This window comes from Talpa occidentalis, unplaced genomic scaffold, assembly GCF_014898055.3.
Source record: "Talpa occidentalis isolate TD23 unplaced genomic scaffold, MPIMG_talOcc4v2.1 talOcc4.11, whole genome shotgun sequence".
NCBI lineage: Eukaryota > Metazoa > Chordata > Mammalia > Eulipotyphla > Talpidae > Talpa > Talpa occidentalis.
The window spans coordinates 9748884-9774248 of record NW_023601104.1 but is presented as its reverse complement, the minus strand read 5'-3'; the positions used below and the strand labels follow the sequence as shown (position 1 = coordinate 9774248).

Below are 25365 nucleotides of genomic sequence, written 5' to 3'. Positions count from 1 at the left end.
CAGCTGCTCCCCTTAGCAGTGTATTTTAGTCAGTCTACCTGTTCTGCTCCCCACTCTGTCTTTGGTGAATCCTCTCACCCCCCACACATCTGGCCTATACCCCAGTTCTTGGGTATTTTTTAAAAGATACCCCAGTTCTTGGGGTATAGATTTTTTAAAAATCTTTTAAAAATAGCTGTTTGTCTTAAAAACAAAACAAAAAACAAGTCCCCTTTACCCAATCCCTCACCCCTAACAATCAACATTCTAATTTCTAAGAATTTGACTACTTTAGGTTATCTCATATAACTGGAATCATGTGGGATATACTTTTGGCTTAGCATAAAGTCCTCAAGGCTCATACATGTGGTAGCATGTATCAGGTTTTCTTTCCTTTTTAAGGCTGAATAATAATTCCATTGTAGGTATGTAAAATTTTGTTTATTCTTTTATTCAGTGGATTGCTGTTACTGCTTGTCTGTTGTGAATAATGCTACAAATATGGAAGTGCACATCTCTATGGATCCCTGCTATAAATCTTTGGGACATACATCCATAAGTAGAATTGGTGGATCATATGGTAATTGACTTTAATTTTTTTGAGGAACTATCATACTGTTTTCTATAGTGTTAGTACCATTGTACATTCCATTGCTGTACATTCCACCAAGAGTGCACAAATATTCCAATTTCTCAGCCTCCTCATCAACACTTGCTATTATTTTTTTGATAGTGGTTTTCCTAATAGATGTGAGGGTGACAGGTATGTTTTGAATGTCTACTATGTGCCACATAGTGTAGACACTGTCTACACAGTGGTAAATAAGAGAGACAAGCCCTGTCCCTAATGGGCTTATTCATTTATTCCCCAACTTTATTGAGATATAATTGACACATAACTTTGTGTAAGTTTAAGTTATACATGGTGTTATTTGATACATTTATATAGGATAAAACATTACTACCATAGTATTATCTAACCCCTCCAATCTATTACATCAGTACCATTTTCTTTGTGTGTGTGATGAGAATATTTAAGATCTACTCTTTGCAACATTCAAGTACATGATATAGTATTATTAGCTAGGATCACTGTGCTGTGCATTAGACTCCTAAAACTTTTCAAATTGTTAACTAGAAATTTGTGTCATTTGACCAACATCTTTCCATTTCCTCCACTTCAGTCCCTGGTCACCACCACTCTACTCTGTTTCTTAGTCTCTCTTCTTTAGATTCCGCTTAGAAGTGATATCATACAGTATTTGTCTTTCTCTTTCTGATTTACTCTACTTAGCATAATGTCCTCAAATTTTATGCAAGTTGTCACAATGGCAGAATTTTCTTTGCTCTCACAATTGAATGATATTTCATTGTAAATCTATATTTCATTGTAAATCTATATATCATATCTTCATTTGTCCATCCATTGATGGACACTTAGGCTGTTTTTATATCTTGGCTGTTGTAATGTTGCAGTGAACATGGGAGTGCAGATATTTCTGCAAGATTCTCATTTCATTTTCTTTAGATATGTGCTGGAAGTAGGATTGCTAGATCATTTGGTAGTTAGTTCCATTTTATAATTTTTTGAGGAACTTCCCTACTACTTTCCATAGTGGCTACACAAATTTACATTCCCAGCAGTGACAGGACCTTTTTTCCTCAGTCTTTCCAACACTTGTTATCCTTTTTTTTTTTCTTTGATGATAACCTCTATTGAGATTCTTTAAATATGTATCCCAAGTTGCATTTTTATTAGTAGTGATAGTTTTGAGATGATTGCACATGCACTCTTTTTTTTATCTGATACAGTATATACCTGTAGCATAGCTGGTTAGGTTTAAGATTAGCGCTTATGCTTGGACAAGAGAAATAGCTAGCAGGCAATCTGCTACTCCTAGGACCTTGTTTACAGTGGCATATTATTAAATATGGGTTAATGAGGGGCTCTCAAGGTAAATCAAGGAATAAATCTGATTATTTACTGCCTGAATTGATAATAGACTAGTTGACTTTGCAAGTGAACCACCCAGAAAATAGACTCGTTTTCAGCTTGTTTTGGTAAGTTTTAGGATTATTTTTTTGACTGCTATTTTACTTGGCTTTTTAAAACAGTGGCAAAGATTCTAGTTTCAGATGGCAAATACATGACAATGCTTTCACCAATTCAGGGTTGATTGGTAGCAGTTGCTTGTAATGCAGTGTTGAGGAATCTGAGATCTTATACTAGGTTCAGAGGCAAAGAGGACTGTCATACATTTTCAGTGTTTGCCATGGGTGAGAGGGGGGAGGGGTAGTGTGTATGTTTTATATGTGCTCTAGGACCACTTGGAAACTGTTCTCAAATCATTGCCTTCATGACTATTTCTTATTTGTTATATGTTATAGTTGAGCAACCTCATTTTCTTTTCTTTTCTGGGCTGGCAGGAAACACTAGGCCAGAAGAATAAGACCAGCATGAAATAAAGGAGTAAGTAGGTGCTCTCCTTCAGGATATATCAGTAGATTATTGTTGCCTGGTGGGCTAAATCTGATTACATGGCCTTATGATACCCCAGGGCTATAATACCAGAAGGAGACTGTTCAGGGGCAGATAGCAGCCAAGGGAGCACTTACAATCAAGAATCTGATTAAGGGACAAAATTGAAAATCCTTTTTTGGTCTTGGTCTTCAGTCACCATGACATTTTAGAAACAAAAAATATCCAGGACAAAAAGATTACTGGAAATGGCACCAGATCCTTCATGTGGTAAAATATATGGGTTGAAAAAAAAAGTGTTACTCTATGTTCTGAGAAAACCACTTTGGTGTGTGAAATTGCAGTTGCTATGACAACCAAGGCTGCAGCCCACTGACTCACGCTTGGGAGGAAAACAAGAGTTGATGTTTATGAATGAGAACCAAGCATCGCCTAAGAGAAAAAGACTGCGTCTGGGTCATGTTCCTGTAAGTGCTAGCCTCTCACCCTATGCTTCAGTGAAAATAAGTTCCCTACTATTCCATGATTATCAGCCGTGGTTTAGGTCTTCCAATTCTCTTTCATTCGGTAAAGCATCTGCATCTGACATCAGGAAGAAACTACCTAATGACCATCAGTTTGAATGGAAAAAAATACTTTCAGTAGTTAACCTGAAATAGTTTGTTTCGAAATCTGGGTAAGGAATTCTGTCTTGCTCTAGTGTTAAATTCCTGAAGAAATGATGGGAACTGGGTTTCTGACTCAGCAATTCTTCCTTATTTCTGTTTTTTTCAGGCTTATTTCCCACATTTATTTTATTCAAAGTAACATAATCTGTGTGAAGCCCTGGAAGCCTTTCATGTGTAGGAGCAGTTTACATTCAAATTTGAGTGTTTTTAAGAAGGAGGATAAACAAGTTGAAATTGTAGATTTCTGTAAAACACAATCTTCATCTCAGAATCTTCTTCATCTTACCATTAGGTATCCAGTTTGAAGTCTGGGAATGTGCTACTTTCCTTCTTTTTTTGTCACAATAGCTTAAGTTATTCAGACTTTTTGTGGTTTAATATAAATTTCAGTCATGTTTGCTCTGTTTTTTTAAGATTTATTTATGCATACAAGAACTGGGGTACATGCCAGTGGTACAGGGGGTAAGAGGACTCACCAGAGACAGAGTGGATAACAGAACAAGCAGACTGACTGAAACACACTGCTGAGGGGAGCAGTGGGTGAGACAGGAGAGGTCTGTTGTGCCATGTGCGTAGCTCCCGGGCTGGGGATCGACTCATAGCTTCACAGTGCTGTGCCAGAGGGAGGCCCCTGCTCTGTTTCTTTTTTATTTTTAAGATTGATTTATTTATGCATACAAGAACTGGGGTACAAGCCAGAGATGCAGGGGGTGAGATGATTCACCAGAAACAGAGAGTGGGAGAACAGAACAGGCAGATTGACTGAAATACACTGATGAGGGGAGCAGCGGGCGAGTAGTCAGGAGAGGTCTGCTGTGCCATGTGGGTTTCTTCCTGGCTGGGGATCGAACTCGTGCTGTAGTGGCTGCAGATAGCTTCACAGGTTGCGTCTTAACCCCTTGAGCCACCAGGGAGGGCCCCCTGCTGTATTTCTTTAATTTTTTATTTTTTTTAAAGATTTATTTAATTTTATACAAGAATTGGGGTACAGACCAGAGATGCAGGGAGGGAGAGTATTCACCAGAGACAGAGCAGGGAACAGAACAGGCAGACAGACGGAGTACACTTCTGAGGGGAGCAGCAGGCGAGACAGGAGAGGTCTGTCCTGGCTGCAAATTGCTTCATAGGTTGCATCTTAACCCCTGCGCCACCAGGGAGGCCCCCTGCTGTATTTCTTTAAAGAATTTCATTGAAACTTTTCTAGGGATTGCATTGAATCTACATATTGCTTTGGGTAAGATGGCCGTTTAAACAATGTTCAATCATCCAATCCATGAAGAAGGAATATCTTTCAATTTTTTTGAGTCTTTTGTTTCTTTTAGTAATGTCTTAAAGTTTTTGTTGTGCAGGTCTTCCACCTCCTTTGTTAGGTTTATTCTTAGTGTAGGGCAAGGAAAAATGTCAGGCTTTTCTGCCCTTCCGCCATCAGGATAGATGGTGGATCCTTGCGGTCCTGAATGCATGCCTGATGGCAGGCACCTGGAGTAGGGTGTGGGCAGAGGTAGATGGAATTCACCTGGGCTGAGACTGGGCTTTTAAGGCGGCTTCACGGGGACGCCAGCAGAAGCTGAAAGAGAAGCGGAGAAAGAAGTAGCAGAAGCCGATGGGGCCTCCCCGGGGGTGCAGCGGTTGAACGCTGGGTTGCGATGCTGCCCGTAGCCTCTGCAGCACCGGTTCGATCCCTGGCTGCTCCCCGGCCACTGGAGGAGGGTCCCACATGGCGCGCAGACCTCTCCTGCTGCCCGCTGCTCCCCTCAGCAGTGTACTTCTGTCTGCTGCCTGCTCTGCTCCCTGCTCTAGCTCTGGTGAATTCTCTCACCCTCCCGCACTTCTGACTGTACCCAGTGCTTGTATGTATGTATAAATCAATCAATCAATCAATAAATCTTTAAAAAAAAAAAAAAGTAGCAGACGCCGAGAGAGAAGCAGAGAACGCCAGAGGGCCCAGATAGAGTGAAGATTTTCTGGGGGCTGGGAGGACTGCTAGCACACCTGCCTGCCATGTACCCGCTAAATCCCAATAAAAGACCGGCAAAAAAACACTGAGGACTCTGACTCCTCCTTTACCCGGTCTGCTGGATCAGAAAACCTGCACTGTGTCCATTCCTGGACTCTGCACTTAGGTATTCAATGGAATAGAATCAAAACCCAACCCCCAGAAATAACCCCATATTTATATGGACAGTTAGTTTATGGTTAAGGAGCCAAGGGTTTTCAAGGGTGAAATGAGATTCTTCAACAAGTGGTGTTGGAAAAACTGTACAATTGCATGTAAAAGGATGAAATTAGGCTACTGTCTCCTACCATACACACACATTAATTCAAAATAGATCTAAGATTTGACTGTAAGACCTGAAACCATAAAATACATAAAAGAAAACATAATAGGTAAAAGACTGTGACTTTAGCTTCAGTGATGTCTTTGGGGACTTGACTACACCCTCAAGGGAAATAAAGGCAAAACTAAACAAATGGGACTACATCAAACTAAAAGGCTTTTGCAAAGCCAGAGAAAGTAGCATTAAAACAAAATACCCTCTACCAAATGGAGAAAAATATTTGCATAGTATACATACAAAATGGGGCAAATATCTTAAGATCTGTAAGGAACTCATACAACTCTACAAAAAGGAAATAACCCAATCAGAAAATAGGTCGAAGATCTACATAGGCACTTCTCTAAAGATGAGATACAGTTGGCCTATACGCACACAAAAAAATGCTCCTCATCTCTTATCAGGGAAATGCAAAGCAAAACCACAATGAGATAACACCTCATGCCTGGGAGACTAGCCCATATAAAAAAGGCCAGAAACAAGTGTTGGCTGGGATGTACAAAAAAAGGAACTCTGGAACACTATTGGTGGGAATGTAGACTAGTCCAGCCTCTATAGAAAACTATGGAAGTTTCTCAAAATATTAAAAATTGATCTGCCATATGATCCAGCAATTCTATTTCTAGTTATCTGCCTGAAGAATGCTAAACACTAATTTGAAGGGATATATGCACTCCTATGTTCATTGCAGCACTATTTACAATAGTCAAATTCTGGAAAAAACCTAAGTGTCCAATTACTGGAAAGTGGATGAAGAAGTAGTGATGCACAACACACACTGTGGAATACTACTTAGCTATTAAAAATAATAAAATCTAGCCATTTGTGACCACCTATATTGAGCTGGTGGGGATTATGCCAAATGAAGTAAGTCAGAATAAGAAAGACAAATACTGAATGATTTCACTCAAGTGGAAAACAAAGAAACAAAGGAACAGGCAAAACTAAACCAAAGAAAACTTAGAAATCTGACTGCAGAACTGAGGCTACAAAGCGAAATTAAAATGGTAATCAAAAACCTCCCCCAAAACAAAAGCCCAGGACCTGATGGATTTACAAATGAATTCTACCAAACATTCAGAAATGAATTAGTGCCTATCCTTCACAAACTCTTTCAAAAAATTGAGAAGGAAGGGATAATACCAATTCTATGAAGTCAACATTACACTAACACCAAAACCGAACAAGGACAGCACACAAAAAAAACCTACAGGCCTATCTCTCTAATGAACATGGATGCAAAAATCCTCAATAAAATTTTAGCTATCAGAATCCAACAATGTATCCATAAGATAATTTACCACAACCAAGTAGGATTTATTCCAGGGACCCAAAGATGGTTCAACATCCAAAAATCAATCAATTTTATCCAACACATCAACAAAAAGAAATATAAAAAACATATGATAATATCAATAGATGCTGAGAAAGCTTTCGACAAAGTACAACACCCATTTATGATAAAGGCCCTTGAAATTCTCGGGATACAAGGAACATACCTCAACATCATAAAGGCCATATATGACAAGCCCATAGCCAGTATCTTTCTCAATGGCGAAAGCTGGAAGCATTTCCATTAAGATCCGGAACAAGACAAGGATTTCCTCTCTCACCACTCCTTTTCAATATAATGCTGGAAATCCTAGCCAGAGCAATAAGACAAGAGAAAGACATACAAGGAATCCAAATAGGGAAGGAAGAAGTCAAACTATCACTATTCACAGATGATATGATAATATACATAGAGAACCCCAAAACTCCACAGAAAAACTAATTCAACTCATCAGTCAGTTCAGTAAAGTGGCAGGATACAAAATCAACACGCAAAAATCAGTAGCCTTCCTATACACAAACAATAAATCTGAAGAAGAAATAAAAAAAAAAATCACTTTTATTATTGAAACAAAAAAAAATCAAATACTTGGGAATAAGCCTAACAAAAGAGGTAAAGGACCTATGCAAAGAAAACTATAAAACACTGTTAAAAGGAATAGAAGACGACACAAAGAAACAGAAAGACAACCCCTTCTCATGGATTGGAAGAACTAACATTATTTTTTTTTTTTTTTTATATAGAGGCATGTTTTTTTTATTTATTTATTTATTATATTTGTTTGTTTGTTTTGTTTATACATGCACTGGGTACAGACAGAAGCGCGGGAGGGTGAGAGAATTCACCAGAGCCAGAGTGGGGAGCAGAGCAGGCAGAAGGACTGAAGTACACTGCTGAGGGGAGCAGCGGGTGGCAGGAGAGGTCTGCGCACCATGTGGGATCCTCCTCCGGTGGCCGGGGAGCAGCCGGGGATCGAACCGGCGCCGCAGAGGCCGCAGGCAGCTTCGCAACCCAGCGCTCAACCGCTGCGCCACCGGGGAGGCCCAGAACTAACATTATTAAAATGGCTATCCTACCAAAAGCAATTTATAGATTCAATAATATTCCAATAAAAATTTCAATGACATTCTTCAAAGAAATAGCACAATTATTGATGAAATTCATATGGAATCACCAAAAACCCCAAATAGCCAAAGCTCTCTTGAAAAAAAAAAAAGAAGGGAATGGAGGCATCACACTCCCAGACTTCAAACTGTGCTACAGAGCCATAATCATCAAAACTGCATGGTATTGGAACAAGAACAGACATACGGACCAAAGGAACCAAATAGAAAATCCAGTAATAAACCTACAGATTTATGGTCAACTAATCTTTGACAAAGGAGCAAAGAATATGCACTGGAGCAAAGGAGATTTGTTTGTTCAAAAAATGGTGCTGGGAAAACTGGGTCACTACATGCAAAAGAATGAAGCTTGACCACTACCTCACACCATGCACAAAAACCAACTCAAAATGGATTAAAGAACTAGACATAAGATCTGAAACCATAAAATACATAGAAGGATATATAGACGAAACGCTACATGACATGTACCTCAAAGACATCTTTACACACACATCACCCAAAGCAGTGATAGTGAAGGCAAAGATAAACAGCTGAAACTACATCAAATTAAAGAGCTTTTGCACAGCAAAAGAGACAATAACCAAATCAAAGAGAAACCCCACCAACTGGGAGAAAATTTTTGCACACAACACTAATGATAAAGGACTGATCACAAAAAAATATAAAGAGCTGATGAGACTCAACAAAAACAAAGAAAATAATCCAGTCAAAAAATGGGCAGAAGAGCTAAAAAGAAACTTCTCCAAAGAGGAAATGCAAATGGCCAGCAGGCATATGAAAAAATGTTCAACATCACTTGTAATCAGGGGAAAGCAAATCAAAACTACAATGAGATACCATCTTACACCAGTGAGAATGGCACATATTTAAAAAACTAGCAACAACAACTGTTGGCGAGGTTGTGAAGAAAAAGGAACTCTCCTGCACTGTTGGTGGGAGTGCAAACTGGTCCAACCACTAATGGAGAGCTGTGTGGAGATTTCTTGACCTACTAAACATAGAGCTTCCATATGATCCAGCAATTGCACTCCTAGGTATTTACCCAAATGACACAGAAACATTAATTCCAAAGGACACTTGCACCCCTATGTTTATAGCAGCACTATTTATAATAGCTAAGCTATGGAAACAACCCAAATGCCCAAAAATAGATGGCTGGATCAAGAAGATGTGGTACATATACGCAATGGAATATTACTCAGCAATCAAAAAAGATAAAGACATGCAATTTGCAGCAACATGGATGGAGCTGGAGGGGATCGGGCTCAGTGAAATAAGTCAGAAAGAAAAAGAAAAATACCAGATGGTCTCACTCAGAGCAGGAATTTAGAAAACCTAAATAAGTGACCAGGAAAAAGACTAATTAATACAAAGCAAAAATCAAAATCAACAAGCAACTATAAACCAGAGACACACTACCCAGGTGGGGGTGGGGGGAGGTGTGGAGAGGACGGACTAGGGTCAAAATAAGGGGGGGGGTGCATTTGTATGGGGAATAGAACCAAAATGAAAATGCATGCATTGTGCAAAAATGAAAAATGATGTAAGAATTATATAAAATAAAATATTAAAAAAGAAAGAAAAGACTCCAGAAAAAGAAAAAAGATTTGAGGCTATAAGAGGGGGAGAGTAGGATGTGGGGGGAAAAAGTGGGGGAGGATGTTCAGTGGACCATGGTATTGGTGTTTTGGTGGTAGGTATGGTGTGGTAACACACTTCTGAACAGCCCCTAATCATACACAGTGTTGTAAATCAACAGTACCTTAATAAATAAGCCAATTTTTTAAAGAGTTGACAATTGCTGCCCTTTTCTCCATCCCTTCTTTTATCCTGTTGCCTGATAAACAGATGTGTTCAGTGGAATTTTAGTTGCCACCTTGAACTCTGAGGATGGGGCCATGTATTTGAGATGTTAGAAGACTAGGAGAGCTGTTGAGAATTTTGTGGGGCAGAGACCCTGTAATCAGTCCTTGGCTATCTCTGGATTGTCATATGAGCCAGACATCTTCATTTTGCTTAAGCTATTATGTCATGTTTAGCCACATCTAATTTTTTTTTATTTTATATAATTCTTACATTATTTTTCATTTTTGCACAATGTATGCATTTTCATTTTGGTTATATTCCCCACACAATTGCAACCCCCCTTACTTTGACCCTAGTCCTTCCTCTCCCTGCTGCTCCAAACCCCTCTCCCCCTGTTGTGTGTCTCTGGTTTATTGTTGCTTGTTGATCTTGATTTTCACTTTGTATTAATTAGTCTTTTTCCTGTTCACTTATTTAGGTTTTCTAAATTCCTGCTCTGAGTGAGACCATCTGGTATTTTTCTTTTTCTTTCTGACTTATTTCGCTGAGCATGATCCCTTCCAGCTCCATCCATGTTGCTGCAAATTGCATGTGTTTATCTTTTTTTGATTGCTGAGTAATTTTCCATTGTGTATATGGACCACATCTTCTTGATCCAGTCATCTATTTTTGGGCATTTGGGTTTCCATAGCTTAGCTATTGTAAATAGTGCTGCTATAAACATAGGATTGCAGGGCCCTTTGGAATTAATGTTTCTGTGTCATTTGGGTAAATACCTAGGAATCTTAAGTGATACCATGATAATACCCTCTCAGAAGGGAGATTTCATAGCTTTTCCTGGAAGCTTCTTACAGGGCTTAATCATCTTAAAAAAAAAAAAAAGATTTATTTCTGCAAGTGCTATGTACAGGTCAGATGCGCAGGAGGGTGAAAGGATTCACCAGAGACAGAGTGGGGAACAGAACAGGCAGACTGACTGAAATACACTGCTGAGGGGAGCAGCGGGGGAGGCAGGAGAGGTCTGCCGCATCATGTGTTTCTCGCGGGCTGGTGGGGATCGGACCCGCGCTGCAGAGGCTGCAGACAGCTTCACAGTGCGGCGCTCAACCGCCTGCGCCACGAGGGAGGCCCAGGGCTTAATCATCTTTAATGGCAAAATATTTCTTCTTCTCTTCAAGAATATCTTTGATACAGTAAATTTTTATTTTCTTTTGTTCAAGTCTCTGAAAATGAATAACAATTGGTTCACTTCTCCCTCATAATAAATCTTTGTGGAATATGAGATTTTAGTTTCATTTTCATTTTACAACTTTTTGTCAGCGGATTTATAACTTTAAGTAATTAGCACTTCATAAAAATATTCGTAGCTGGAATTTTTTTAAAGAAGAGAATTAGCTGTGTTAGACTGGGGTTCCAATTATGCTTGTAGTTTGTTATTAGTGGATTACAAGAAGTTTGCGCTTAGCAAAATGATTAAGCTGTTTGCTGACTGTGAAAGGGGCACAGAGAGAATGTACTTATACTAAAGTATCTGGGGAGAATTAGTAGAAAATGAGCTTTCTTTATATGTACGAGTGAGTGAGTAAGAGAAAGAAAGAGGGAATATCTTCAAAGCAGAACACTTCATGTTTCGATTGCTGCCCCAGTTTACGGCTTCCCGGGGAGCAGGCGGCTTATCCCAGTGAGTGGGAAATATCAGAAGCCTCTGATGCATGAAATTGGGGCCTGTGTATGAAATGCCAGAGACTTTTCTGTGCCAGCTGCCTTGTACTCTGACTTACTCAGAAGACCACATTTCCTGCAAAACAGTCACTAAAAGCAACCTTTAAGGGAAATGGATGTCTTAAGACTACCTTTTATTTCTGTGTCCTGTGCCTCAGGCACACACTGACTAACTTTTTAAATAACATCTTAACTGAGATACAGTTCCGTTCCCATACAGTTTACCCCTGTACAGTGCAGTGGTTTGTAGCACTTTCAGAGTCACGCAGCCATCACCACAATCAATTTTAGAAAACATCCCCCCACTCTCCTCATCCACTCCCCCCAGACTTCGGCAACTGCTGATCTGTTTTACTTTCTGTCTCTAAGAAGGTGCCTGTTCTGAACATTCGTTCATACAAATGGGGAATCATGCGAGCTGTGGTGTTTTGTAACTGACTTTTTCACTTAGACTATGTTTTTGAGGTTCTTACATGTTGTAGCTTGTATCAGAACTTTATTCCTTTTTATTATTAAATAATATTCTACTCTGGATAGATGACATTTTCTTTGTTTCGTCATCACTTGATGAACATTTGGATTGTTTCCATATTTTGGCTGTTATGACTAGTGCTGTATAGACATTTGTGTACAAGTTTTTTATGTGGCCGTACATTTGCATTTCTCTTACTTAGGGGTAGAATTCTGGATGTGGTAGGCAGTAGAATGGTTCCCTACTCAGAGAGAAGAGACAGGGACTGTGGAATGGGTCAAATTTGTCCTTTAAAGTCTTCACATCAGAGAGGCCTCCCCAGTGGTGCAGCGGGTTGAGTGCAGTGCTGTGAAGCTGTCCGCAGCCTCTGCAGTGCAGGTTCAATTCCTGCCCGACCAGGGAGCTACCCACATGGTGGAGCAGACCTCTCCTGTCTCGCCCACTGCTCCCATCAGCAGTATATTTCAATCTGCCTGTTCTGTTCCCCACTCTGTCTCTGGTGAATCCTCTCACCCTCCGGCGCCTTTGGCCTGTACCCCAGCTCTTGTATGCATAAATAAAAATCTTAAAAAAAATAAAGCCTACACATCAGAGCTGTAAAGCCAAGTCACCAAGATTTCAGGTGAGGCTGGACAGTCCTCATGAAATCGAAGCAATAATAAGCAAATGCGTTTTGTAACAAAGTAGTCAAAAAGAAGCCAGCCATATAGATTTTGCTTAAGTAGTATTTTTGACTGGAGTGTGTCAAGCAACTTGTGCTCTCAAGTCCATTCAGGATCTGAGGATGACTTGCCTTTCCCAGCAGTCACCTGCAACCTCCTCCTATAAGGCTGTCCTAGTTTCTCTCCCAGTGCATTGGTTACACTTGTAAACTTGTTTCCTGCTTGCAAATCTCACTTGGAGGTTTGGCATTGTTTCAATGTTTCCTAGCCTCCTTCTTTTTGTAGATTCATCTTCCTTTGTCCCACCAGAGTTGAAATGGTTTCCAGTGACACATCTTTGGTTTTGGTCTCAGCAGCAGGAGTTGCAGTGTCAGGTGGCTCTTCATGGGGATGCCCTGGGTGAAGTGGTTGTGCCTTGGGCTCTGGCACCTGGCTGTCAGCTCTACCACTTCTTATTTTTATGATTTTGGGCAAATCACTTAACCTCTCAGTGATTTGGGGGTTGAATAGTCTCTGTTTCGAGGGGGTTTTGTAAAGCTCACACATTATATGTGAAGTCTTGGCCGGTTGGTAAGTGCTTACTAAATGCTGGTGAGTAATGTCTTTCCAACACTAGCAGGCACATGGTATCTGTTTGCATTCTAGTTCCTCCATCTTGGGCAAACAAGTCCATACATAATGTGGGGGGAAGGCATTTTGCTATAAACTCATCCAGGCGAAAGAGCCTCTGCCCTGAGGTTCACATTGGGTGAAAGCAATGGTCTGTTTGCTTATGGTGCATGCCAGTGTCTCCTTAAACTCCTTATTGATCCTCCTTGTTTTTTTTTTTTTTTTTGTGTGTGTGTGTGTGTGTTTTGTTTTGTTTTTTTTATAATAAGGGCAGGCATTTTTATTTTATTAGAGCAGAGAAAAATCACCTTTTTTGATTACTTGTCCTGTTCCCCAAGTTGATTGCAAGAGACCAGGTCTGACACCTTCGATCCTGCTCTTGTTTCAGCTGACGTCAAATTTGCAGGCCCTTTGAGGTCCCTGTTGGCTGCCCGTCCAGCTGCAGACAGTGCTCATCTCCAGAAAACCAGGAAGCAAACCTGAGCAGCATCCTAAGTGGTGCTGGCCTTATGCAAAGACAGGAGGTACTTACACCCCGTCAGCCTCCATTCAGTGTCTCGCCCTCTCTCTTGCTTCTCTTCCCCAGACAGGGTGGTCAGTGTCAGCAAGATCCTTGTTAGTCACACTGGGACCTGAGAGCTGAGGGCCTTCCCATCCACCCTCCCCACAGACACCTACCTGCCCTACTTAAGGATGCCCCTTGCAGCTTGCTGTCACTGCTGAAGACAGTCAAAATATTATCTTCCTGCCTCTGCCCTCAAGTAAAGGGCCATAAAATAGTTCCAGGAATTCTTGTGATGCAGTGAAACAGGACAGGTCTCTCTTCCTGCCCCATCAGATGAGCATTACTATCTGTTGCATTTAACACGTGTGTCTTCTTGCATTCTAAGGAAAAGGAAGGACATTCCTAAGAGGATAATAAGGAAGTTAAACATCAGGTGTTAACAAAGCAAGCAGGTGCCTACCTGAAAATGCCAGCCCTCGCTCATCTCCCTTTTGTTTTCCTCCTTTGTATAAATACCCCTGCACTCTGCCAAAGAGCAGGACGGTAGTCTTTGAGACACCAGGCTGCTGCCCTCCTCAGTTTGTCGACAAATTAAACTACTTTCCTTCTCCTCAAACTCTGTTTCCTTTTATTGGCTGAGGGAAACTGAGGCCGGTGTTCGGTATCACTTGTATCTTAACAACAGACTTATAGAAATATAAAAATTAACCCCTACAGGTCACACACCATCGTCCTAGGCTGGCTGTAAATAGAGTGGGGGATGGAGGGGAGACTGTGTGGGTACAAACATATTTTTCCTTTAACTTATTTAGTTTAAAAACAAATTAAGTTAAATAAATTTATTATGCCAATTTTGCTTTACTGGAGCAGTAAAGATTGACAGCCTGGGATATATCTCTGTGTTCCTGTAGAAACAAGCCATAATTTAGCCTAATGGTGGACATTTGAGTTTTTTTTTTTTTTTTAAATGGAAACAACTTCTTAAATGTTTTTTTTTATATATTTTTGTTAAGATCAATTTTTATTTATTTATTTATTTATTTATACAAGCACTGTGTACAGTCAGAAGCGTGGGAGGGCGAGAGAATTCACCAGAGCCAGAGCGGGGAGCAGAGCAGGCAGAAGGACCGAAGTACACTGTTAAGGGGAGCAGCGGGCGGCAGGAGAGGTCTGCGCGCCATGTGGGACCCTCCTCCGATGGCCGGGAAGCAGCCGGGGATCGAACCGGCGCCGCAGAGGCCGCGGACAGCTTCGCAACCCAGCGCTCAACCGCTGCGCCACCGGGGAGGCCCCATTTGAGTTTTTTAAATTGTAGGATCACTGCCAACAAACCTTCAAAATATATATTTGAACACTTGATCTTATATATTCTTTCATTTGTAAGATAGTTTCACAAAAATAGGACTGCTTAAGATCCATGCATTTAATAGATAAAACATCTTTTTTTTTTCAGTTTACTTTCCAGATACCTATAGCAGTTTCCTTATCCTTCAATAATATAAAAAGATGCTTTTTTAAAATTTCCATACACTTTAATACTTATCTCATAAATTTTATTTCATTTTTGCCGAACAATGGTGGAAAATGTTTTCTCCTTTTTATTTTAATTTGCCATTCCCTTAGGATACACCGGGTCTGCGGGCAGCACTGTCTCTTGGAGACTGACCCTGATGGCTCCTTTGGGACTGCTTTCAAGCTCCCACTGGCTTTAATTTTCTCCACGAAGAGCTGAAGAATCAGCTCCAAGAGTTTAATGGATTTTAATCACAGAAGTTAATGTGTGCTGTACAAATTCAAAATCATCAAAAAGGTGGATTTCATGTAAACCCCCATTTGGAAGGGCGACAGGATTGAGGAGGAAAAAATAATATGTATGTAAGATGCTGTGAGTGTTCTGGCTTCTCCCCACCTCTCTTCAGTGATAACCCTGAAGGCAGGTATCTTGCTCTCTGCAGAACCTACAGGAGCACTGTGAAGGAAGGAAGGACTTTCCCCTGGCTAGCATGTGGAGTTTAGAGGGAGGAGCACTTGGAAAGCTAAGGACTCCTCAGAGTCCAGCAGCTTCTAAGCCTTTTACCCTCCCTCCCTCTTCAAACGAGGTTAATTTTCCTATATGGGCCCCCTTTCTTGAGGTTTTTCTAGCTTGCAAGAACCTCTGAGTCTTGTCTTTATTCCAGCTATGGAAACCTTTCAGCCCTTTTCTAGAAGTGATCTGTGAGACAGAAGGCTGATGTCGGAGGATCTCCCTTACCTAAGTAGATCTGCTATTACTTATGGTGGATTGGAGACGTGTTTAACCCCAAACAATCTGACTTAACTTTCCAGAAACATAACAGTAGTCCATTCTGGGGCACAGGGTCTACATTTTGGTCTTCATATAACTTCTCACCATTGCAAAAATAAATAAGATTATAGCACCTGTTGCAGGCAGGAGTTCTGGAAGGAAAGGTTCTATACACACTGCTGGTAGAAATGAGAAATCATTATTATAGAAATGAAAACACCAGAAAATAAGCATATATGTACAATATTTATTGCAATATTTTTTATAATGGCAAAACCCCAAAGAAGATGCTCATCTGGAGGACAAAGACTGAATATACTGTGTTATATTCATATCATGGAAGAGGAATTTTCTCTATATATGAAACAAAATTCTACATTTACAAAAAGAAATAAGTACAAAGTTCAATATATGTCTAAGTGCAATGTATAGGTTTACATATTATTAAATAATGAAGCTGAGAAAGATGTATTTTTAATGGAAAAAATAGTTTTATTTTTCCCTCAAAAACTAGTTTGTTTTTGCTTTTAAATATCATGAGAGGTAGAGAGAGGCAAAGAAAACTGTTTATATATTCTTCCCCTCTTTCCATAATCTTATTTGTGACAAGTGTTATTTTATTTATATACATTTTTTAAAGATTTATTTATTTTTATACAAGAATTGGGGTATAGGCCAGAGGTGTGGGGGGTTGAGAGGATTCACCAGAGAAAGAGTAAGGAGCAGAACAGGCAGATAGACTGAAACACACTGCTGAGGGGAGCAGTGGGCGAGACACGAGAGGTCTGCCGTGCCATGTGGGTATCTCCCTTGCCAGCCAGGAATCGAATCCATGCTGCAGAGGCTGCGGACAGCTTCACAGGGCTGTGCTCAACCTGCTGCGCCACCAGAAAGGCCCTATTTATATACATTTTTTAATTGAAGCAATGTTTGGACACCCCCATCAGGTATTAACACCATAGTGCAACCACCACCAAATCACCCACAGTCCAATCACCATAGTCCATTGTATTTCCTTTCCTCTTTGTTCTTAGGTCACTCCTCATGCCTTGATGTTTCAGTTTTGTAGTCAGCTATCAAGGGTTAGTTTTTAAGCTTGTCTTTATCTGACTCTTAGTTTAGTTAGTTTATACTCCACATACTAGTGACACCATCTGAAAGATATGTTTTCATTGATTACTTAAGAAAATACTATGCCCAAAGAATAGAATATGCAAGTAATATGCTATTTACGTAGAATTATGCAGATATGCATGCATAAAGAGATGTGTTAAAATAATCAGCAGCATATTAATCATGATTATCTTAAGATACTAGAATTTCAGGTGATTGTTCTTTTTTCCTGCACTTTTTGAACTATTTGAATTTGTAATAGTGAATGTGTTAATTTAAAATAAACCTCAGAGAACATGGCGGCGAGGAGACGCTGCGAGTAAGATCTCCCATTAAAAAAAGTTAATAGGGAGGAAAAGCGGCAGGTCCCAGTGAGAACTGGGACACGGAAGATAAACAGACGACTCCAGCAAACTGCCCGAAGAAGAAAGTGGCCATAAAAGAGGACTAGAAGGGAGGAAAGCGCAGAACCCTGCTCCCCTCCCCCACCCACAGAGTCGGCGCTCTCCGACCGGCAGAGAGGAGGAAAACAACAAACCAAAATGGTCAACAAAAACAAACTACGCAGCAAGCAGGACTGGGAGTGGAAAGGAACTATTGCAGCCACCACACCCTGTGAACGGGAGCTGTGGAGAACCCTGCAGGATTCGCCGCGCCATTAGAGAAGAACAGAAGAACAAAGACCCCGGGAGACCCGGGCTGCCGGTAAGCTTGCGCGGAAAAGCGGTGCGCTTGGCGCGCGGATCGCGGCTGCCCAGGTCCCCACGCCTGCCACCTAGGCTTGCGGGGAGACGCGCGGAGGCTCTCACTGGGGTGAAAGTCCCTCACTGAGTGAGCAGGAACCAGGCGCCCAGGCACGGGAGCGGGATTCAAAAGGCACCATTCCCGCGCCACTGAACTGGGCTACAGCCCGCGTCCTGGACCTGAGGGCTTTGGAACTGAGACCCGGGGAACGAAATTCAGGGCGTGGGTTCTCCACGACGGTGGGGCACAAGGCAGACACAGCACCCCAAAGCCATTGAGGTTTACCCTACCATTCCTGCTCTGTTCCCTGTCCCACGGAGTGGGGGGAGGCGAAAAACAGCCCCCCCCAAGGACAATAGGAGAGATCTCTGGCGCCACCTAGCAACCAGAAAAAAAAAGTCACTAACACCCCATAGAACAGGAAATTTCTTAAGACTGCTTGAAAAGGGCAGAAGGCTTCTGGAGGACCCAGTGGCCAGCTGGGAAGTTAGCCCACACCAGGGCCCTTCCGACCAGCAGTCTGAGCCCACAGAGGGAGCAGGCACCCACGTCCGGGGCAGACCGGGGGCGCAGAAGAGTGTGCCTGAAACCGGAGGCGCAGGGACTGCATCCCGCTTCGCCATTTTAGAACAGGGACATTTCTTCAGTAAAGACTGCCTAAAACCAGTAGAAAGCTCCCCCAGAAGCCAGAGATGGCTCCTGGAGGAGCCAGAGGGGAGCAGAGAAGTTCACCCAAGATGCCAGCCAGTCCGAGCAACACAGTGTCCCAGTGCATACGACAAATTAGAAAACAGACAGTAGGGAGTAGAAGAACCACACGCAACCTAACAACGCCTCAGGAAAGAAGCACACCACAAAAAGAAAACCACTCCCCAGATTGCAACGACAGCGACTTGGAAGAACTTCTGAGCCTTCCAGAAAGAGAATTTAAAATTGCCATGATTAAAAAAGAGATAGAAGTCATAAAGGAAAACAATGATCAGAAGAAGGAAATTGAGTGCCTAAAGAGGGAAAACAATGGTCAGAAGAATGAAATTGAGTCCCTAAAGAGGGAAGTAAAAGAAATGCAGGAGATCAAAGAATTAATGGAGGAACTAAAGAACTCTGGGAAAAGCAATGAAAGCAGAATAGATGAAATGGAAGAACAAATAAGTACTCTTGAAGACACAGAAATAAAAAGAACCAAAACAGAAAAGGAAAGAGAAGTATGAAGGAAAAAGAATGAAGAAAGACTTCGGGAACTATCTGACTCCATGAGGAAAGGAAATATAAGAGTTATAGGAATTCCAGAAGGAGAGGAGAGAGATGTAGGTACAGAGAAAATATTCCAGGAGATAATTGAAGAGAACTTCCCAAATGCGAAGAAGGAGCTGAAAATTGATATACAAGAAGCAAGAAGAACACCAAACTTCCACGATGAAAGGAAAAATACAGCAAGACACATAATAGTAAAGCTCCCAAGAATCCAGGACAAGGAAAAAATAATGAAGCTGACAAGAGGGAAGAAACAGATAACATTCAAAGGAAAACCAATCAGGCTGACATCAGACTTCTCTGAAGAAACACTACGGGCAAGGAGAGAGTGGAGGGACATAGCCAACAGACTCCAAGAAAACAGATGCCAACCAAGAATACTCTATCCCGCAAAGCTCTTCTTCCTCTTTGAAGAAAGAATATGGACCTTCCCAGACAAACAGAAACTCCGGAATTTCATTACAACTAAACCCCCACTCCAAAAAATACTACAAGGAGTCCTAAAGCCAGAACCTCAGAGGGACGAATAACAACGAAAGAAGACCAAAAAAAAAAAAAAGTTATTAAAAGAATAAATAAATAAAATCAAAGGAAAGACAAACAATGGCAAATACAGATGCTAACATATCAATATTAACTCTAAATGTAAATGGACTAAACTCTTCAATAAAAAGACACAGAGTTGCAGCCTGGATTAAGAAACAAAACCCAACCTTTTGCTGTCTCCAGGAAACACATTTAGCTACAAAAGATAAAAATAGGCTCAAAGTTAAAGGATGGAAAACAATCCTACAAGCAAATGGACCAAAAAAGAAAGCAGGAACAGCTATACTTATATCAGAAAAAACAGACTTCAAACTCAAAAAAATAAAAAGAGACCCCAATGGTCACTACATTATGATCAAGGGGACAATACTTCAAGAAGAAATAACACTCATTAACATATACTCACCAAACTAAGGAGCACCAAAATATATCAGACAACTGTTGTCCTCTCTGAAAACAGACATCAGAGAAAACACATACGTAGTGGGAGACTTCAACACACCACTATCAACAATGGATAGATCAACAAGACAAAAAATAAGTAAAGAAACTAAAGCTCTAAATAAGGACCTAGAGCATTTGGGCTTAACAGACATCTATAGAACACTGAACCCAAAAAAAACGGAGTACACATTTTTCTCAAGCGCACATGGATCATTCTCCAGGATCGATCACATACTGGGGCACAAGACAAACATCAACAGATACACCAAGATTGAAATCATACCAACCATCTTTTCTGACCACGAAGGCATCAAACTAGAAATAAACCATAAAAAGAAGGCAAGGAACTATTCTACCTCATGGAGATTAAAAACCACACTACTGGAAGACCACTGGACTAACGAGGAGATCAAAGAAGAAATTAAAAAATTCTTTGAATTGAATGACAAGGAGGACACCAATATCCTAAATGTATGGGATGCAGCAAAAGCAGTAATAAGAGGAAAATATATAGCAATAGAAGCTCACATCAAAAAACAAGAAAGAACTCAAAGAAACAACCTAATCTCGAAGCTCAAAGATCTAGAAAAAGAACAACAAAAAAACCCCAAAACCAGTAGAAGAAAAGAAATAATAAAAACCAAAGCAGAAATAAATGAAATTGAAACTAAAAAAACAATCCAAAAGATCAATGAAACCAAGAGCTGGTTCTTTGAAAAAATAAATAAAATAGACAAACCCCTAGCCAGGCTCACAAAGGAAAAAAGGGAGAAAGCACAAATACACAGGATCATAAATGAAAGAGGAGAAATCACAACAGACACAGCAGAAATCAAAAGAATAATCAGTAACTACTATGAACAGTTATATGGAAACAAGTTCAACAATCTAGAGGAGATGGACAAATTCCTACAACTCTACAATCACCCAAAGCTAGATAAAGAAGAAATAGAACACCTAAACAGACCAATTACAAGCAGCGAAATTGAAATGGTAATCAAAAACCTCCCCAAAAACAAAAGCCCAGGACCTGATGGATTTACAAATGAATTCTACCAAACATTCAGAGATGAATTAGTGCCTATCCTTCACAAACTCTTCCAAAAAATTGAGAAGGAAGGGACAATACCAAACACGTTCTATGAAGCCAATATTACACTAATACCAAAACCGAATAAGGACAACACAAAAAAGGAAAACTACAGGCCAATCTCCCTAATGAACACTGATGCAAAAATCCTCAATAAAATTTTAGCTATCAGAATCCAACAATGTATCCATAAGATAATTCACCACGACCAAGTTGGATTCATTCCAGGGACACAAGGATGGTTCAACATCCGAAAATCAATCAACGTTATCCAACACATCAACAAAAAGAAATATAAAAACCATATGATATCAATAGATGCTGAGAAAGCTTTCGACAAAGTGCAACACCCATTCGTGATAAAAGCCCTTGAAATTCTTGGGATACAAGGAACATACCTCAACATCATAAAGGCCATCTATGACAAGCCAACAGCCAGTATCATTCTCAATGGTGAAAAGCTGAAAGCAATTCCATTAAGATCTGGAACAAGACAAGGATGTCCACTCTCACCACTGCTTTTCAATATAATACTGGAAGTCCTACCCAGAGCAATAAGACAAGAGAAAGACATCCAAGGAATCCAAATAGGAAAAGAAGAAGTCAAACTATCACTATTTGCAGATGATATGATAATATACATAGAGAACCCCAAAAACTCCACAGAAAAACTAATTCAACTCATCAATCACTTCAGTAAAGTGGCAGGATACAAAATCAACACGCAAAAGTCAGTAGCCTTCCTATACACAAACAATAAATCTGAAGAAGAAGAAATAAAAAAAAACCATCCCTTTTATTATCAAAACAAAAAAAATCAAATATTTGGGAATAAATCTAACAAAAGAGGTAAAGGACCTATACAAAGAAAACTATAAAACACTGTTAAAAGAAATAGAAGAAGACACAAAGAAATGGAAAGACATCCCCTGCTCATGGATTGGAAGAATAAACATTATTAAAATGGCCATCCTACCAAAAGCAATATACAGATTCAATGCTATTCCAATCAAAATTTCAATGTCATTCTTCAAAGAAATAGAACAATTATTGATGAAATTCATATGGAATCACAAAAAACCCCGAATTGCCAAAGCTCTCCTGAAAAAGAAAGAAGGGAATGGAGGCATCACACTCCCAGACTTCAAACTATACTACAAAGCCATAATCATCAAAACTGCATGGTATTGGAACAAGAACAGACATACAGACCAATGGAATCGAATAGAAAATCCAGAAATAAACCCACAGACTTATGGTCAACTAATCTTTGACAAAGGAGCAAAGACTATGCATTGGAGCAAAGAAAGTTTGTTCAATAAATGGTGCTGGGAAAACTGGGTCGCTACATGCAAAAGAATGAAGCTTGACCACTACGTCACACCATACACAAAAATCAACTCAAAATGGATTAAAGAACTAAACATAAGACCTGAAACCATAAAATACATAGAAGGAAATATAGGCGAAACACTACGGGATTTGCACATCAAAGACATCTTTACAGACACATCACCCAAAGCAGTGATAGTGAAGGCAAAGATGAACAGCTGGGACTACATCAAATTAAAGAGCTTCTGCACAGCAAAAGAGACAATAACAAAAACAAAGAGAAACCCCACCAACTGGGAGAACATTTTTGCACCCAACACTAATGATAAAGGACTGATCACAAAAATCTGCAAAGAGCTGATAAGACACAGCAACAACAAAGAAAATAATCCAGTCAAAAAATGGGCAGAAGAGCTAAAAAGAAACTTCTCTGAAGAGGAAATGCAAATGGCCAACAGGCATATGAAAAAATGTTCAACATCACTTGTAATCAGGGAAATGCAAATCAAAACTACCATGAGATACCATCTCACACCATTGAGAATGGCATATATTAAAAAAACTAGCAACAACAAATGTTGGCGAGGTTGTGGAGAAAAAGGAACTCTCCTGCACTGTTGGTGGGAGTGCAAACTGGTCCAACCACTGTGGAGAGCTGTGTGGAGATTTCTTGACCTACTAAACATAGAGCTTCCATATGATCCAGCAATTCCACTCCTAGGTATTTACCCAAAGGACACAGAAACATCCATTCCAAAGAACACCTGCACCCCTATGTTTATAGCAGCACTGTTTACAATAGCTAAGCTTTGGAAACAACCCAAATGCCCAAAAATAGATGACTGGATCAAGAAGATGTGGTACATATACACCATGGAATATTACTCAGCATTCAAAAAAGATAAACACATGCAATTTGCAGCAACATGGATGGCGCTGGAAGGGATCATGCTCAGCGAAATAAGCCAGAAAGAAAAAAAAAATACCGGATGGTCTCACTCATAGCAGGAATCATTAAAACTTAAATAAGGGACCAGGAAAATGAATAACTATAAGAAAGTGAAAATCAAAATCAACAAAAAACTATGAACCAGAGACACTTTTTGGGGGTGGGGGGCGGGAGGGGAGGGATTGGGGTCAGAATGGGGTGTTTGCAATTGTATGGGGGAATATAAAAATAAAATTTATTATTTAAAAAAAAGAAAAAGAAGATTCAATGAAAAAAAAATAATAAATCAGAGACATCCTGCAGGGGAGGAGGAGGGAGAGTGGCAAGAAGGAGGGAGGGAGGAGCACAGCAGACTGTGGTGATGGGGCACAGGTGCCTTGGGGAAGGAAATTCTATGGGGACTCAATCTGAGGGGATGGGGGAAGCAAATATTGTCTAAAAAATGTAAAAAATGATAAATGTTAACATTAAAAAAAAGTTAAAAAGAAAAAAAATAAAATAAACCTCAGAAATAAGGTAAAAGTTTTTTTTTCTTTTTTTAAAAAGATTTATTTTTTTAAATTAATTTTTTTATTTTTATATTCCCCATACAATTGCAACCCCCTGATTTTGACCCCAATTCCTCCTTTCCCCGCCACCCCCCCAAATTGTGTCTCTGGTTCACAGTTGTTTGTTGATTTTGATTTTTTTCTTTCTTATAATTATTCTTTTTCCTGGTCCCTTATTTAGATTTTCTAGATTCCTGTTATGAGTGAGACCATCCGGTATTTTTATTTTTCTTTCTGGCTTATTTCGCTGAGCATGATCCCTTGCCATCAACGGATGAACCTACAAAATTGAAAAAATTCTAATAAAGTTACACAAAACTTCAAGTTTCTTCTTTCTCTAAGTATTTATGGAGCAAATCCTAGATATAAAACCATGATCATTGCTAATGAGGGTCAACAGAATTTTTACATTACATTCTTTTCAGACTTTGTCATCTTACACTAATTTAGGGGAGAAACAACCCCTCTAGGCTAAAGGCAGTAAGAATGCTGCAGGAAATGGGCCCAGCCTGCAAAGATTATGTGCAATGACAGAGTAAGATAACATTTCTTCCTTTTCTCTGGAAGCTTTCTCCATACATTATTGAGGAGGAAATTGTGGTTACTGAAGGGTTTCATTGCTTTCACAATTAGATGAGGCCAGTGATACTGAGATTCTTTCCATAGCTGTTCAGGGAATGATACACATTTCAGGGAGATGAATAGACAGAACGTGAAATCTCAGATAACCAGGTGTTTGAGAAGTTATGAAAATTTTCTAGGAAAAAATTCAAATAGTTAAAGAAAGAAGAATTGTCAACCTCAGATTCTGACTATGTATCTTCCTACTTTGTCTTCTGTGTGTGTCTTGCTCTGTGTTGAGATAGGAGAACTGAGTCATTTTAGAGGCTTTGTGACTTCATGAGGCAACCCAGTGGCTCAGTCACTGGGATCTTTTGTCTTGATTATGCTATCTAATTTGTCTTACCATTTGTGTTATCACTGTTGCTAAAACATTTATTGTAGTCTCACCTAAAATTCTTTGTGCAACGTCATAGGAGGTGACTAAAAGGCTCTTGTTGGAGTCTCTATTTTTTTACATCTTAGAAAAGTAAATCCTGTCAATATTTGGTCTGAGATAGTCACTGGAATCAAGTATTCTAAGGAGAAACAATCCCAGGTTAGATTGGAGATATATATTTCATAAGATGCATTTCATTCAAAGTTAATTATTTAAAATTCACTGTGAATATTAATGAACTTACCGCATAGCTATTCTTCCTATAAATTTAATTGCTGCTTATTCTGATCCTCTTGTATCATTACAGAAAAATCCTTGGAATTAAATTAATTATAACTAAAATAATGTAATTTTTCATGTTAA

General features: G+C 39.9%; 1 protein-coding gene across 2 annotated transcripts in view; it reads left to right on the top strand.

Annotated features, from left to right (window-relative positions):
• Positions 1–25365, top strand: part of GPR176 (G protein-coupled receptor 176) — a 124661-nt gene that overhangs the window by 63854 nt on the left and 35442 nt on the right. Inside the window, exons 1-2 of one of the 2 annotated variants that reach the window (XM_054700477.1) lie at positions 437–559; positions 2803–2925. The exons of the other annotated variant lie outside the window; for it this stretch is intronic. Of the exons in view, the coding sequence (XP_054556452.1) occupies positions 2873–2925 (53 nt within the window). The 5' untranslated portion in view covers positions 437–559; positions 2803–2872. Of the gene's footprint in view, positions 1–436; positions 560–2802; positions 2926–25365 lie in introns of those variants that run through there. 2 annotated transcript variants of the gene reach the window in all.